The sequence below is a fragment of the Homalodisca vitripennis genome, chromosome 8, assembly GCF_021130785.1.
Source record: "Homalodisca vitripennis isolate AUS2020 chromosome 8, UT_GWSS_2.1, whole genome shotgun sequence".
Lineage (NCBI taxonomy): Eukaryota > Metazoa > Arthropoda > Insecta > Hemiptera > Cicadellidae > Homalodisca > Homalodisca vitripennis.
The window spans coordinates 43,319,027-43,335,650 of record NC_060214.1 but is presented as its reverse complement, the minus strand read 5'-3'; the positions used below and the strand labels follow the sequence as shown (position 1 = coordinate 43,335,650).

At 31.7% G+C, this 16,624-nt stretch overlaps 1 protein-coding gene across 1 annotated transcript; it reads left to right on the top strand.

Annotated features, from left to right (window-relative positions):
- The first annotated feature begins 1,298 nt into the window (after nucleotides 1-1,298).
- Nucleotides 1,299-1,760, top strand: LOC124368119. The gene has a single exon (XM_046825393.1). It carries the CDS (start codon nucleotides 1,299-1,301, stop codon nucleotides 1,758-1,760), a length of 462 nt encoding a protein of 153 aa, XP_046681349.1.
- The last annotated feature ends 14,864 nt before the right edge of the window (nucleotides 1,761-16,624 follow it).

The following is a 16,624-nucleotide window of genomic DNA, read 5'->3' as shown; positions in this document are numbered from 1 at the left end:
CAAGATCTTCGATTGTTAAGAGAGTGGTGTCTAGAAAATCGTATGCAAGTCAACACAAATAAATCCAAATATTTGAATTTTCATTTTTCAGGTTTTGAAATTCCATTTCCTATAATATTTCACTCAAAATTATGCAATTTTCAAAATTGTCTCTGTGAACCTTTGGAGAAAGTAAAACAAATAAAGTATTTAGGTATTGTTTTAGATGAGAAGTTTACTTTTTAAGCACACATTGATGTTCTACACAAAAAAATAAGACAAGGTATAAGGAAGTTTTATTTCTTGAGAAATGTTTGTAGTACTTCGCTACTCAGAACAATTTACTTTGCATTAATTCATTCAAGATTGCAGTATGGAATTGAGTGTTGGGGTGGTACCTTTAAATTTTTAATTGAAAAACTTAGAATAACTCAAAATTACTTTTTGCGAATAATTTTAAAGGGGTCAAAAAGGGACAGTTCTTTTCCTTTGTTTCAAAACTTGCGTATATTACCTGTTCAGCATATTTTAATTTATAAATTGCTAAGGATATTTTTTATTAGAAGCGGAAATCTTGGTTTGGAAAATTTGCATTATGTTACAAGATTTAGCCACCAAATTAACTTTAAATTGTCAAAAGTAAACAAGTCATTTTTTCGGCATTCATTTCAGTACTTAGGACCAAAATATTATAACCAGTTATCCAATAGCATTAAATCTAGTGGCAATTTATATAAATTTTCCAAAAAAGTGTTTGATTGGCTATTGTCTTTAAATGACACAAGTTTTTTAAATAGTATTCTTAGTTAAAGTATTATAAGATAGTACGTTTTTTCCTTAAAGTGTGTTTTCTATAAATGTATATTAAGTTTGTTAATGTGACAAATTTTTTAGTTATATTGTTAGGTAAGCATACATTGTTAGTAATAATATTTAAATTGTATTGTTATATAGTCATAACAACTGTTTGTCTTTAAGCTTAGAAAAAAAATTAAGTCTATTTGTTCTTTTAGTTTAGAATTTTATCAGATGCTGCAGAAATTGAAATTTTTTTCAACTATAATGTTAATGCTAGACTCATAATTTTCATTTTAAATTTCTTTTTAAATTACAAATTTGTTTTTTTTTCACCTGGCCACAATACTAGCAAAAGTGGCCAGGAAATTTCCAGATGATTTATGTATGTATACAACTATGTAAAAAATAATTGGAAATAAATCATTATTTCATTATTTCATATTGCGTCCATCACTTCTAAGGCATATGCTCTCCTTGGCTTTATTGGAAGATTGACAAGGGACTTCAAGTCACACGACTCAATGCTGGTTTTGAATAAATCCATAGTGCGACCAGTGCTTGAATATGGAACTGTGATCTGGTACCCTTACCAACTGGGCCACGTAGAAGACTTGAAGAGGGTGCAGACACGTTTTTTGAGGATGCTGGGAGCTCGTCTGGGCTACGCCTATATGGAAACGCCTGTTCTCCAACTGGAACAACGTTTTAATCTGCAGTCACTGTACCATCAACGCATCATCATCGATCTTCTCTTCCTGTTCAAGCTGATCAACGGACTGGTGGACTGCCCTGCTCTCCTGGAAATGGTTGATTTGAGCGTCCCTAGGGGAACGAGATCACGGACTGTTTTCTGCCGCAAATTCCTGCCCACGAACTACGCATGCAACAGTGGCGTTGCAAGAATTCTGAGGCATGGTGTGGTGTGTGGTCCGGGCAGGTGGATTTCTTCCTGGGGTCTCTTTCGCCTTTCAAAGAAAAAATAAAGCAAATTGTTAACTAATTATAATTCCTAATACTCAGTAACTCTGTTGTGATGTAACTTGTTATTGTTATTGTCTTGTCTTGTTAAAATTATTTATTTTGTTACTAGTTTTTGTTATGTTTGTTACTGTATTGTTATCTTATTGTTTTGTTGATATTATGCATGTTGATATTCGATTGTTCTGTTAATACCTATTTCATTGTTACAATTGCAATGTAGTCTTGTTAAGATTGTCTTGGTAAACTGGAAGTTTTGATTACATGTTGTATGTAAACATAGTTTTAAGTTGTTCTTATACCTAGATAAATAAGTCATTTTTTAGTCATTGGCTAAATGGTTATGTACCGTTGAAATAAATAAAGAAATAAATACTCATAATTAAGTGCCAACCCATTTATTGTTACATACGAAATGTTATATAAGTTAACATTAGATAAAAGACGAGGTGTTCCTAATATTATCTGTTTGAATTTAGCTGGATTCAGGCTTAGCCCATGGTCAGTGCACCACTTATATAACATTTTATGATCAGCATGTAGGCGGGCAACAGCAATATTGATATTATCCAACTGACAGTGTGTGTACTATTTTATAATAGATATGAAGCCTATATATATAGAATATGTTTCATCTATTCTATTTAGGTAAAAACTAAATAACAGAGAGAGGGGAGGGGTATGAATTTTACACTTGGTGATAATACGATGACAATCGTAACCGCATCCGAATGGCAGTTACCATGGACATTTACAAACAAAGATATAAAAGTTGTCAAATTGTGAATTGGAATTACTAATGCAAGTGTTTAAACAATAAGTACCAACTCCAGTGAGTTGAATTCGTACTCCATCATCCCAAGTTCTGTCCACATCTTAGAGTGTGTCTCCTACACTGACACTGTATTTTCTGTTCGTTATTAACTTAAACAATGAAACTGCACTTCTCCCTTAAATCAGCTGTCATCATTGTCTTGAATATCATACCTTGCCAGTTTCTTTGATGTTGCATTCAAATTATAACTCATTACAATAGGCTGCATGTTTTCCTATGTTACATTATAGACCTAATGCAATTTACACAGTTTTATTACTAATTTATTTATTTCCCATTTTTTGCAACCATTTCTAACCATAGGACCAATGAAAAACTGTTTACTAACGCTCAGAAAAATAAAATGTAGTCAAGAGCATCATCGACGAACTCAAAGTTGCCTTTATAAGAATTAAGCTTCGTACGTGACTTTATATAATGCAGAAGTACAAAATTTTATTATAATAACTATCTGATGAAGAAGAATTATCCAGAAAAATCACTGATGTCAGTCGATTATAATTTTTAGTTGTAAAGAGAGTTAAGATTTCTTAATTAAGTTTAACCATAAACAAAATATTTTATTTAAAAACTCCCTCATTTGCCAGCAGAAAGTTCTTCATTGTAATGGAATATTAAATAGACATTAAGTAGTTATAGAAAGAACAGCCAGTTTAAAAGTACTTACTGTATTGTAGTTACATATTACCGCATAGCAATCAAGTTGTAAACATTTATGTCGTGTTCTTTCATTTAAATAATTACTAGCTGACCCGGCGAACTACTTACCGCCTTAAAGGGTCCACAAGGCATCCACATTGGTGCTTGAAATGTGCAGAATAAAAGACAAAGTAAAAAAATTAATCAAATTAGGTCCCATGTGTTTTTTTTTTACCTTCACAACTAATCTAAAATTTAAATAGAAAAACAAAATAAAAAACACAATTCGTAAGTTATCTAAAAAAAATTTAAATCGCAATAAGCAGCAAAGCCACAGATACATTAATTTATTAATATTGATTCTCTTTCTTCAGTCGAGTACCTTGTGATATACAACATTTTTTGTCTTGTTATTAGGTGCAAGAATGAATAAAGCAGATGGTTTGCCGACACGTGAACATGCCACATATAGTTGTCCATGAGAAAAACATGGATTTTATAAATTTAGTCCATAAACGCTCAAAAGATTGGCCTTGTGATTTATTGATCGTCATGGCAAATGCAAGACGAATCGGAAACTGAGTTCGTTTAAATTTAATAGGCATATCGTTAGGAATCATCGGAATCCTTGGAATAAGATCTTCCTCACCTTCAAATTTTCCTTTAAGAATCGTCGCGTGAATCAAATTTATCATTAATTTTTTTACAACAAACGCGTTCCATTGCATAATTTTGGTTGATTTTAGATTGCGAAGCATTATGGCTACTGCACCAACCTTCAACAGTAAATTATGGGGGTGGTAAGCCGGGCACATCCAAAGAGTTTAAAAATTCAGTTGGATAGTTAGTGGCCTCATCTTCATTTGTTACGCAATCAATAGATTTGAATGTTTGCAGAGTACAATCAATTTGACACTGAATTAAAAAGTTCAAGTCATCCACATCCTTGTTCTTAGCTGCCAAGATTGCTCGCTCATTCAACCAATTGTTATTTTTGTGATTAGTATTGATATTTGGGAATACTTTGCTGATTAGTCTTTATTTGAGAAAAAGGTGCAAAAACATTGGATGGAAAATGAAATCAATCCACTTTTTTGGTCTACAGGAACACAACCATTACCAATAGTCAACCACTGATTAGAAAAAATTTTGAGCAGATGGATCGTTTAATAATTCAACTCTCATGTTTGCAGTCAACTGTAGTTTTTTACACAACGCCACAAATTTGATGATGTTTAGGCAAGCGTTTATTTCATCAGCAGCAGTTGATCTAGGAATAATTGGCAGTGTTTGGCGGAAATCACCAGACAGTAAAATTAATGCGCCTCCAAAACATCTTGTGCCATTGCGCAGATCTTTCAATGTTCTATCAAGTGGCTTCCAATGCACGTTTATGGGCCATTGTGCATTCGTCCCCAGATAATGATCTTTGACGCTACTTAAAACTTTGGCCATTGCTGAGTTCTTTGATATGTTGCACGTTGGTTGCTCAATGGTTTGAAAATTCAAAGGCAGTTTCAGCGTGAATGAGCCGTACGACATCTTCCAATAATTGTGGCTGCTTTCCCAGAAGAAGCAACTGCTACTGCAATATCAGATCTTGCACGAACAGTAGCCAAAATTCAATGACATTAGGAATGTCTTTCCAGTTCCACCGGGGGCATCTAAGAATGATAACCCAACATTTCCATCACTAATTGCCTTTATTAATGTACTATAAAACTTCCTTTTGTTGGGGGTTCAACAGGGGTACATTTGTTTGAATTAATTATTCTAATTCACGTGAATCATATTCAAGTTTCACGCTCCAACTCCAGATTAAATGCGTCATTCATTCCGCGATTTGGTGCTGGCATTCCCAATTTAACTAACATACTGCCACACCATGAGGTAAACACATGTCCTCAATCAAGACTAAAGCTTGGTTATAAATCTCTTCGTTAGCTTCGAGATTGGGATTTCTCATACTAACACGAAGCCTATGTAAAATGTCTTCTGCCATGTTATCCTTGTATTTGTTCCACAGGTCACGTGGATTTGATGGAAAAACATGGGGAAAATAATGATAGGCAAATAATGTCCGTATCTGACTTGAATTTGTAGATATAACCGAAGCCTTCTTGCATTACGGCTTTGTTGAGACAGATTTGATCTTCTGGGTCGCGGCATCTTTATAATAATCCTCTCAATGTTCACAAACACTCGCAAATAGTTTAATTTCGTGCGAAACAAAGTTACTGAACCGAAAGCCAATCGAAGTTAATAAGTTGTTTGTCTTTTTTAAAAACCAACAGATTATTGCAAATTTAAAAAAAATCACTTCATGATTGACTGATTATTAAGTAAAATTGAAAGGACAATCTATATGTCAGTAGCCATGATTTCATTTTGTTTGACTGAGTTAACCCAGAAAAATGACACAGGCAGCTGTCAAAGTGTCAATCAAATTTACAGTTGTTTGTTTACATTTTGGAATTCAGGCAACTGTTTTTTTTTTTTTTCAAGATACAGTTTTTTACTCTATGCTTTTAAACTATAGGTGTAAAGAAAATTTAAAAATAGTAATTAAATTATATAAAAATATATTTCTTTTCTCGCATTTATATATGTTTACAAAGAACAGCTGATTAAATTTTGAACAGGCTCTTTCACTTAATAACATATGTTTGTGCTGCAATGCATTTCTTACGGGTTATTTTTGTAACTTTTAGAGACCAGTGGGGCGGAATCCTGAATCGGGAACGGGATAAAAAGTATCCTATGTCCTTTTCCCAGTTCTTAGCTACCTCCCTACCAATTTTCAGCCAAATCGGTTCAGCCGTTCTTGAGTTATAAATAGTATAACTAAACATGACTTTCTTTTATATATGTAGATGAAGGAAACAGGATTTTTCCGGACATTTTCCATCGTTCAGTGAAACAAGAAATCAGTAACACTACGTTGGATGTGTGTGTATTAAGAGATATGGATGTCCTTAAGACAACTGTTTTTCGAAAGATAACACACAGAGGAAAATATTTAAATTATCAATCCAACCATCCAAAATCTGTCCAAAAGAAGGAGTAGCCTACTCGTTGTTTGATAGAGCAAAGAGCTTGTGCTCAGATAAAGATGGACTAAAAAAGAAGAATTTAAGAAAATTGAATCGGATCTCAGAAGCAATGGATACCCACAATTAATAATAAATAAGTGCGAAAAGAACCAAAAGAATCATTCCTGAGTCAGAAAAACAGAAATTGTGATAAATTCGCGTTTATGTCAATCCCTTATGTGCCGGGATTATCAGAGAAAATTAGAAGAGTAGGTAGAAAGTAAGTAGAAACAAAAAGTAGGTAGAAACATTAGAACCGCGTTTTTTAAAACACACAACACTCTTAGACAAAGTCTCGTAAAAACTAAACCAAAAAATGGCACACAGGATTCCAAAAACTGTGTTTACAGTATAAAATGTAGTTGCAATAGGGAATACATAGGCAAGACAAAAAGACCACTAAACGTAAGGATAAAAGAGCACAAAGAAAACACGAGAAAGGGTCTCACAGAAAAGTCAAAAAATTGCACACCATTGTTGGTCCGAAGACCATCATATGAATTGGGATGAAGCCAACATAATACATCGGGAACCACATTTCTTCAAAAGGAAATTAATTGAGGCAACATACATTAAATTGGCAGACCAAACCAATCAGTCAACCATCAGTCGAGATTAGGCCGCTTTGGTTGCCAATTCTAAAAAATGAACTAAAGAGAAAACCAAAAGTATCAAACGGATCAGATATTTGCAATAAACCAATGCGGAGTCACAATATGGTTTTAAGAAGTTCTTCTCGCATGAACCAATAATAACGAAAGGGCCCATTCCTGTCCACCTTCCCTTTTATTTCCGCCATCTTGTTTTAGCCAGCCGTGACGATCACCATTGGTCAGACCCTCTGGTCAGTCGTAGGTGGTTAGTAGACGAGTGAAGACGTATTGTGACCTGTATTCCGTAGTTCAGTTTTAATGATTGGTGTTTTGTATAGTTTTTTATTAAGTGCATGTTTATAGAGTTAGTGAATGAATATGACAAATAAACATTTAGGTTGTGATTCCTGACTAAAGGTTGGGACAACCGCACCGTGCCCGACAACGTAAGGAGGCCGAGTGTCGGTGCGGGCTCGGCTCGGTTACCGTGAGGCCACACATGTCCGTATGCAGTCCGAGCGCAACAATCTCACTGTTTGTACTAGAGCATGTTTCTTTCGAATTCGAAGTGACAGGTACTTAAAAAAATATTCGGAAGATTAAGTATAGCTTGAGATAATTGTTAATTTCATTGTTGTTATTTTTATTAATCGCTGTGGTTAATGAAACATTGCAATGCTACAGTAAAGCTTTGTAAAATCAGCTAGTATCTAAAATGTGTAAATATCATTATCTTGGTTATATTTTTTATCCCTATAATTCTTGTTCATCGTGTTTCATTGCAGTGAATTTCGGTCAAATGCACTATAAACAGTATATTTGGTGTTTTTTTGTATTAAACCCAAGAGCTATAGTGTGATACCAGAGAGTTTGCCATGTTGCAAGCCGTTTATAATAATTTGTTAAAATATATACTGGAGAACATACAAAAAACAGAGTTCACAAAATGTTTTTTTCTTTTATAGCTCCGAGGACAAAATAATGTATTGCCAGAATTAGTCAAAAATAGTAGAAACATAAATATATTTTCTAAAAAAATTAGAGTATGGTTGATCGGTCAAAATCATATTGAGTATATGTTTAAGATAATAAATTAGTGTATGGTTAGTCCTGTCTGCTAAGTTATAATAATATTTAAATAGACAAGTTAGAACATTATAAAATAATTATTTATAATATAATATATTTAATGTTACATGTGTAAAGCCTAATATTTGAATTGTTAATCATGCATAAACCTTTTTGTTTAATACAGCACACTAGTTATACTAAATTTAAAATTTGATTTTTAGTACATTATTTACTACATAAGTTACAATAACTGATTTTTATCATTTCATTCTTGCTCGATTCCGCTATTTTTATTTTTTTTTACCCTTTTTTGTATATATAGTATCCTTAACACAGGAAACAGCCTCTTAAGGGATACGTAAACTTCCCTTATTTTGTAAATCTATTGGCCTAATTATTAGTTTAAAAAAAAAAGAAAGAAAAATCTAAAAGGATGTCACCTACTTTTAATTTTTTTTATTCTAAGTACATTAAATTAGAAATAAGTAAGTAAGTAGAAAACATTTTTTTTATTTGTTATTTTACTGCTATTGTAAAATACGTTATGTCATAGTCTTACTTATTACTAAGCACTGGCAATAATTATTTATTTGTAATATTCAGTTTGTTATTATGAGGAAATGAATTTATTTATCATTATTATTATTTATTTTAACATGGGTTTTTCTTGTTTGAAAATCTTATTGTAAATAAAATATTTTTATTTTTACTTTATTGAAGTGAAAAAGAATAAAAAATAAAAATTGTCATAGAAAACATTCTAAATGTGACCCTTACAAAATACCGGAATAAATTTATCAAGTAACTTCAATACATCAAAGAAAAATAGATTTTTGCGCAAATAATTACTTGCTTGTTATTTTTTTAATTAATGAAAAATGTTTATAGATTTTTCATTATTCGAATTTAGTTGTTTAAAAATCACTGTACAACATGGTTTTCAAATGTGTTGTCATAAGAAAAATATGCACAATAAGAAAATATGACTAGTTTACTCTAAGGTAAGAAAATGTAATACTTTTATCAATAAATATGATTTTGTACGCGAACACAGGATGTAGAGTTAGTAGGCTATACTAAATAATTCAATAAAATAGAAACGTGTAGACTACTTAAATAGTTTTAAAAAGAAGGAACGCAACAGTAAAACAACATATGATGCCGCTCGTAGACCGCACACCGTGTCCGTCAAAATTCAAACTCCACATATCGGTGACGGTGCGGGCACGGTGCGGCCACGACGGTCTGGTGTCGGTGCGGACAAGTGTGGACTTGCAGGTTGAAAACTGCGCTGCAATTCTTTCACCGTATGACGGCCAACAATCGGCCCGATTCACGTGTCGGGGCGCGGTGCGGTTATGTGTGTCCCGGACCTTAAGGCGTGCCACAACGCTTTGGTAAGATTTGTTTATTTTAACCTAGTTTGTAATTATGTATTAGGTTAGTTCTTTACCTGAAGAAGAGATCAGATTGCAGATCTCGAAACGTAGTGTTACTGATTTCTTGTTTCACTGAACGATGGCAAATGTCCGGAAAAATCCTGTTTCCTTCACAATCCTTCTATCGTCAAAAATAACCTTCAAATAAATGATTATGTGATATAAGTCTTCAAACTATAAAGTAAAACATGTAATGTTTGAAATAATTCAATGTAATATTTATGAATTATTGATTCAATGTGTCTAAAACTTTTCCCATGACTGCACAAGACGAAAGATTGCTTTCTACATATCATCAGTAACTTGTTAACGTGTATTTGTTACATTTAAAATCAATTATATTTCTACTGTTAAAAATTTGACTGTAAAAATCGTCTTATGGGTTTGATAGAACAGTAAAACTGTATAGCACCCACGTGGGATATACAGATAATCCTAGTTTCAATTCTGACTTATAAATTCAATATGCAAGCGGCATACAGTCGCAATGTGATACCCCGGCTTTACCCTGGTGGTGTTATATTCCAACACATACAGTATCTGTGCTGTTTATTTAGGTTACTGCAGCTAGCATGTAGCTTGGTTCCAGTATACAGGCAACGTTATAAAAACGTGTTCCTATTAATTTTGTTGTGGAATTAATGATTAATTACAGATAATAATGGCGTAATATATGTGTATTATGTTATATAATTAATTGAAGGTACAAACATATTTAAGTACCTCAGTTCAGTTCTTTTGCACACTGCAGACATTTTGGAAACTATACTATATACAGTAATATTAAATCGATAAAGTTGTGCGTAAAAACAAAACAAAAAATTAATGTGTTTAGTTAATTATTAATTAATTGCGTCGTTCATCACTCGCGCTCAAAAACTATTTATGGTCAAAATTTTCAAATTGTTACGCTTATCTTAGTTTTATCATGAATGGAGAGCTTTTTCATACTAAATCAGAATGAAATGTTTTTATTATTGCAATGAAATGTTTAAAATCATTTACGTAACCTATCTAGTAATTTATGTAGGGTTCAAGCCATATTTTTTTAAATACAAAGAACTATTTTTCTTAATAAACATAAAGTCAATTAGTTACTAATTTAAACAGTATTATATATGTTAAACTTTTCTTGTGAGTTTTTCCAAATAAATAAAAAAATCGCTTTTATATGGTTCCTAGAAGGGGTTTTTTCACACTATTTGGATAGTTGGTAAACCTGAATGATATTTCACTGTACATGGTGTTAAATTCAGGCATTTAGTGAAATACACAATTTATAAAACAAAGTCAGTTAGAAAAGGGACCAATATATATTTATATATATATATTTTTTTTATATATATTTTTTTATTTATAAAGGCTTTTTTTGTGTCGAACGTTACTAAGGTACCGATATAAACTTAAAACGGAAATTGATAAAAATAAACTAAAGTAGCTGCTTTTAGAAGAAAATATATACGTAAATTGCAGACCAACGAGTATGTATACTTACTTTTTGGTGACATTACGATAAATAATACGGTGCCTGAATTATTTATTCCGGAAAGTGACTACTATAAATGGCACTATACGCTTTTTAACCCAAGAAGACTTTCCAGACCTATGTTTGTACATATTTCCTTGGTCAGTGCAGCAAAAAAAATGCTACAAAGGCTCCAAAGTACCTTAAGCCGGAATTAAATAAATATTCCTTTTTTACATAGTATATTTTCAGAGTAGCATAGTGTATATTATTTTAGTCTTACCAATATTTAATTACAATTGTGGGACCAGAATTAAATTCCAAACTGGTGGTAAATTTTTGTATGAAAGAGACTTTTCAGACTAACGTATTATATATTTTCTTCATTGGACCAACATTGCAAACACTATTATGGCACTGAAAATACGTTACACAGGAAAACATCGTGTTTTACTTAAAAGGGCTTCTCAGCCCTATACTATAGATATAGCATAGTATATAATAGCATGTGATATATGATTGACTCGGGCAATAAATTATTTTTCACATGTTAAACCTCAAATAACAGCCATTTTTATTTTGTTTAGGTCCTCCTCCGTAGACTAATAGTTATAGTCTCTGCTCTCTAACCGAGAGATCACGGGTTCAAATCCCGTGGGGGCCCAATCATGTACTTTGTACTTTAATAAAAAACCAGTACACTTCGAAGCCGGCATAGCTGACGCTGAGGCTTAAATGAGATTTAAAAAAAATTTTAACTTTTGAAGCTCTTACAAATGAACTTAACACAAAAATGTCTACCTCCAATTTAAATTACTATAGGGCTCCATGATATTGCATAATAAATACTTTCAATAATAAAATTACGATGGATTTTGTATTCCTTCAATATAGAATTTTCTGTTATATGCTTCTATATGTGCCACTAACTATATAAGGTTTGGCATACTCCAACATTGTACGAGTATAATGAAATTTCTTGGTTCTGTCTCGCTTATGTTACTTTTTGACCTCTACTTTTAATACCAAATGAAAATGTTTTAGATATAGTTTGTCTTTTTTTAGCTTTCTTAACAAAATAATTTCATAAAACAATAATAATAAATATCAATATAAAACATAACGACTCCAATTTGTTATAAATATAACTAGTATTTTGCTTAGTTAATTCAATATTTTGATAAAAATAAAGGGATCTTCGCAAACAATCGGTGAAATAGAGAAATATAGCTTCTCAAGAAAGCTGTCTTCGCATGTCTCACGCACCGCACTACTTATGTTACTATTTCTTTCCATAATTTAAGACCAAGCTATTTATGACGATTGCATTAAAGCCCTCTGCAAGTGTTGCGGCTTTATTCCAAAGTCAAAGGCAGTTTTCTAAATAAGAAATTTTAGCATCTCATCCCTTCGTATCAGCAGGGCTTAAAGAAAGGTTGATTGACTGTTACAAACGTATTGTTGTTTTTAGCAGTGACTCGTTGGCTGGTTTTAAATATTAGAGCGTAGCAACTAACTTGATTTTCCAAAGGCACTTTGAAAACTTCTATACTATTATTTTTTTAAAGATTCTGCCTGTTAGAAGTGTTCATCATCACTTTATCAAATTCCACATTTAGGAGGAAAATATAGTATAAATTGTTTATATGTATTATGATGAAATACATCTGGAGAGTTTTCAATGTCAATTCAAGAGTGCCTTAAACCTGCAGTGAGACTTGGAATAATTAATTATGATGATAAATAATGAAAATAATGTGCCCAAACAATAAGGCTTTACTAATAACGAAGATCTAAACAATAAGACTTGAAAAATAAAGAATATTTTAGCTATGGGACCTGACCAATAAGGGATGTTTTAAACCACTAGACTTGGGAAAACACGAATATCTATACAATGAAACCTGACCAGTATCTCCAGCGTAACATAATTTGGCGTAACATAAGTCCCAAATAATTACTATTTTAATATTTCACAAACTTTATTTATTAAATGTATTGAAAAGTCTGTACCATAAACTTACCCTAAAGGTTATTACTGCATTTTTTGCAATGTACAGTGTGTAAATAGGACATAACCCAAATCTCCGTTTAGCTCGCAATATAAAATCCGGCGTCCCGAGAACACGTATAACAGCTATAAAGGGGGTTATATTGGCTTCACCCTTGGGTGAAGGTAAAACGCAATGTCTGATTCACATATTTAAGACATCGTTCTGTTGTTTGTATTTATTGGTTACCTTCTAGGGATTACTAGTCGATCCAAAAACAATGTAGGAAGTGTTTCATCACTAAATATCACTAATATTATTTGGTTTTCATTTCAATAACATGAATTCATTATGCACGAGTATCTATGTTTATATTATTTACACTTCAAATAAATAAACTAATAACAAACCTTTAAAATTCGATTATTTTCACGCAGTTTGTCAAAAATATGATTTATATAACACTTAATCAACGAGATATATAGTAAAATCGTAATTACTGTGTGTTTCGAAACTCTTACTATACAATTTATTATGTTTTCTGTGAACTAGGAGGAAAAATAAAATACATGAAAGGGTATATGTCGTTTTGTTTGGTTTTTTTTAGTTTCTTTAAGTGTAATTATTGTATTTTTAAATTAATTTAATGATTTCAAGCGATACTCGTTTATTAATTTGATCTGCCAACATTAAGGTTAAATAATTTTGTTAAAACAAAAGTTCGTTAAAAATCCAATTCTTTATTTTTATATTTTAAACGTAATATTTTACAATAGTATTCATTGTCAACTATAATATAGTTATATACATATTAAAGAACGTTGAATTCAAATTATTAATTTAATTTATTATATTCTATCTCTCTTATTTGTTGGCTTCTTTAATCATGACATTTTTGTAAGTTAAACAAACTATAGGCCATTACTACATGCAGTAATCAATATACTCTATCCCACGTGCTCAAAAGGATGTACAGCTATTCCTATTGAGTTGTATTTTGATATATCTAGTATATTTTCGTGAATCGTTTCCAACTGATTCCATTTTCAGGGTAAAGCTGTAAAGAGTAATCACGACTCCTCACACACGTGTCAGGTTACAATGAAAATACAATACAGTGGATGTAGAATTTGATGATTATTATTAAACCCTAATAATACTAGTTAGAGAGTTATGTTACAGAGAGATAGAAATAAGTTCGCAACGCTTTTATTATATTTTACAACATGTAAACGCACGAGTACACTAAAATGGTTGGCAAGCCGTAATTTCTGCTATGTAATAACAACAGGACGTGTAAAGAAATAAGGTATAAATAATTTGACAAAAATAATGTCCACAATAAAAATTTTGAAATTATGTGTTTTGAATTACAGGTTAGAATAACAATAAATATTAATATTCTTTGATTGACATCTTGTTGATACTAGAATTTAAAAACCAAATTGTGGATGGCTGATGCTATTACAGAATTATATTTATACTATGATAAATATAAGCTTCATTGGATACTATACAAATTAATCAGCCTTTATATAGACAGCGCACATCGGAAAAGAAGGTGAAAGATCATATGTATTGTGGATGAAAGTTTTATACAGCGCAGTGTTTCTGTTATTATGACATTGTTTTCAGGTTTAAAATCTTCTTTTTTTATTTAAGCGGTATTCTACAAATCCTTGCATAATGCAGAAGTCTTTAAACTTAAGTGACGTTAATGATCAATCAATTAATCGAACTAAGCAGCATTTTAACTTATCTTCTCGAATTAATGATCACAAAGCGTTACTGCCAACAAACCGGCCATATTCAGGTCGTAAGTCATAATTTTAATTGGTGTAATTCTCCTAGGTGGTTATTATTGGGCTAATTTCACACAAAAAATAATCGCCTTATAACATAAGTAATTTTATTTTATTTTATTAAATTACTTTCTCAGTGTAAAATAGAATAATGCATGGAATTACTTCAATTTAGAATACCTTGAAATGATATCAATGTGTTTAAAAAGACAAGACAATTACAACATGAGGATGCAACTATGATTCAACTTAACGAAAGAGCTATACTACAATTTTAAAAATACAAAAATTAAGATTTAACACAAATACTACATTGAAGAAGAACTTTTAAATAGTTACTATAAATAATCAGAATATTCTTTAAGTAGAAAGTAAACATATTTCAACATAAAGTCACGGTTTCATTTGCATGTTCTAAATAAATAATCAAATGATATTATAAGCATATTTTTTAAATTGCATCTACAAAAATTAATAAATGCTGTCCTTAAATACTAAAATATCCGTCGTCATTAGTGATAAATGTCCTGTCTGTCTATATGTCTAACCAAAAAGTTCATGTAGCTTTATTTATATTAAGGAAATATTAACTTTGATGATGATACATGTCACTACATACGATTTGGCTGAGCGTTAGTAAAATTTGGTCTTATTAGTTACTGAGATTGAGAAAATACCAGAATAAATAAATTGGTAATCAAATATAGAGCAGTCATTTGAGATTTTAATATATAGCTGGCATATTAATAAAGTAGCCTATCTATTCCAACAAATATAATATAATGGTCATATTGCCACCATTTGGTGAATTTTAGTATAATCCTTATTTTTAGGATAATAATGAAAAATTTTAGACGGGGAAGTCAATGCTCCTATTTAGCCGTGGACAACTAATATTAAGATCCGTTGTACCACCGGTTGGCGTTGGTGATCTGCTTTGAACCCCCACTCTCTCCACATGTTGTCAGATACATAAATAGATTTTGCGTGTTTTAGAAACATTCTGATGTAAAGTTGCAACAATATCTGAGGTATTGGAAGGATTCGTTTTGATGTGATGGTTTTTCAGCCAGTCCAGAGGAAATCAATCTAAGGGGATATTATACGCCATATTTTCAACAGCGGACCATGGATTCACGACAAACTATGCAGATCTCTGAAGCCTGCTACTGGACATTAAGCACTTCGCCGGAGGACATTAAGAGCTTACAGGGATACCAGTCGATCCCAGGAATGCACCTGGAGAGATTTTCGTTCAATACCCAGCTCAGCCATCAAGCTCTATTATGGGAGTTCCTTGAGAACACCAACTTATAAATAATAAGACCAAGGGTGAGGAGCTTACGTGTATTTACTGTACTAAACGGTTATAGATTACATATTACAGTTTCTTTTTAACTGAATTTCTCTTTATAATTATTGACCCAAGATAGAAGCCACTTTCAAAACACTAGTGTGGAGGTGGATTTTCTCATTCAATACAAGCAGGAGGGAAACCCCTTTAAGATTTCAGTATTTCATATAAATTTACGCTACTAAAGTAGTGACGGAAGCTAAATCAGGAAGGCCGGTAACAAAATCGATTGTTAAATCATGGAAAAGCAATAAAATTTAGTAACCTGAATTTTACCGTTAGAGTAAATGCTTTATTATACTCGGATTCAGAACCATAAAAGATTAATACATTTCTTTATGTGTTATCAGCTAATGTCGTAATAGAGGCGATGGAAAAGAATACCTGAACCGATAAAAGTTAATAATGCTATCTGAGTTAATAAAGGTAACTATTAATTTTAGTGACTGTGGAAGCTATTATATTGGGCAAGCTTGTATTAATTGTTATAAAAGGTTTAAAGAACATGTACAAGTTTTAAAAACAAATATAATGTCTACAATAAAATCACATTTTGCTGAACACTTTTTGGAAACTGACCATAACTAC

Excerpts from the sequence above, each read along its gene's own strand:
- LOC124368119 (XM_046825393.1), top strand. The coding sequence starts at position 1,299 with ATGCTGGTTTTGAATAAATCCATAGTGCGACCAGTGCTTGAATATGGA.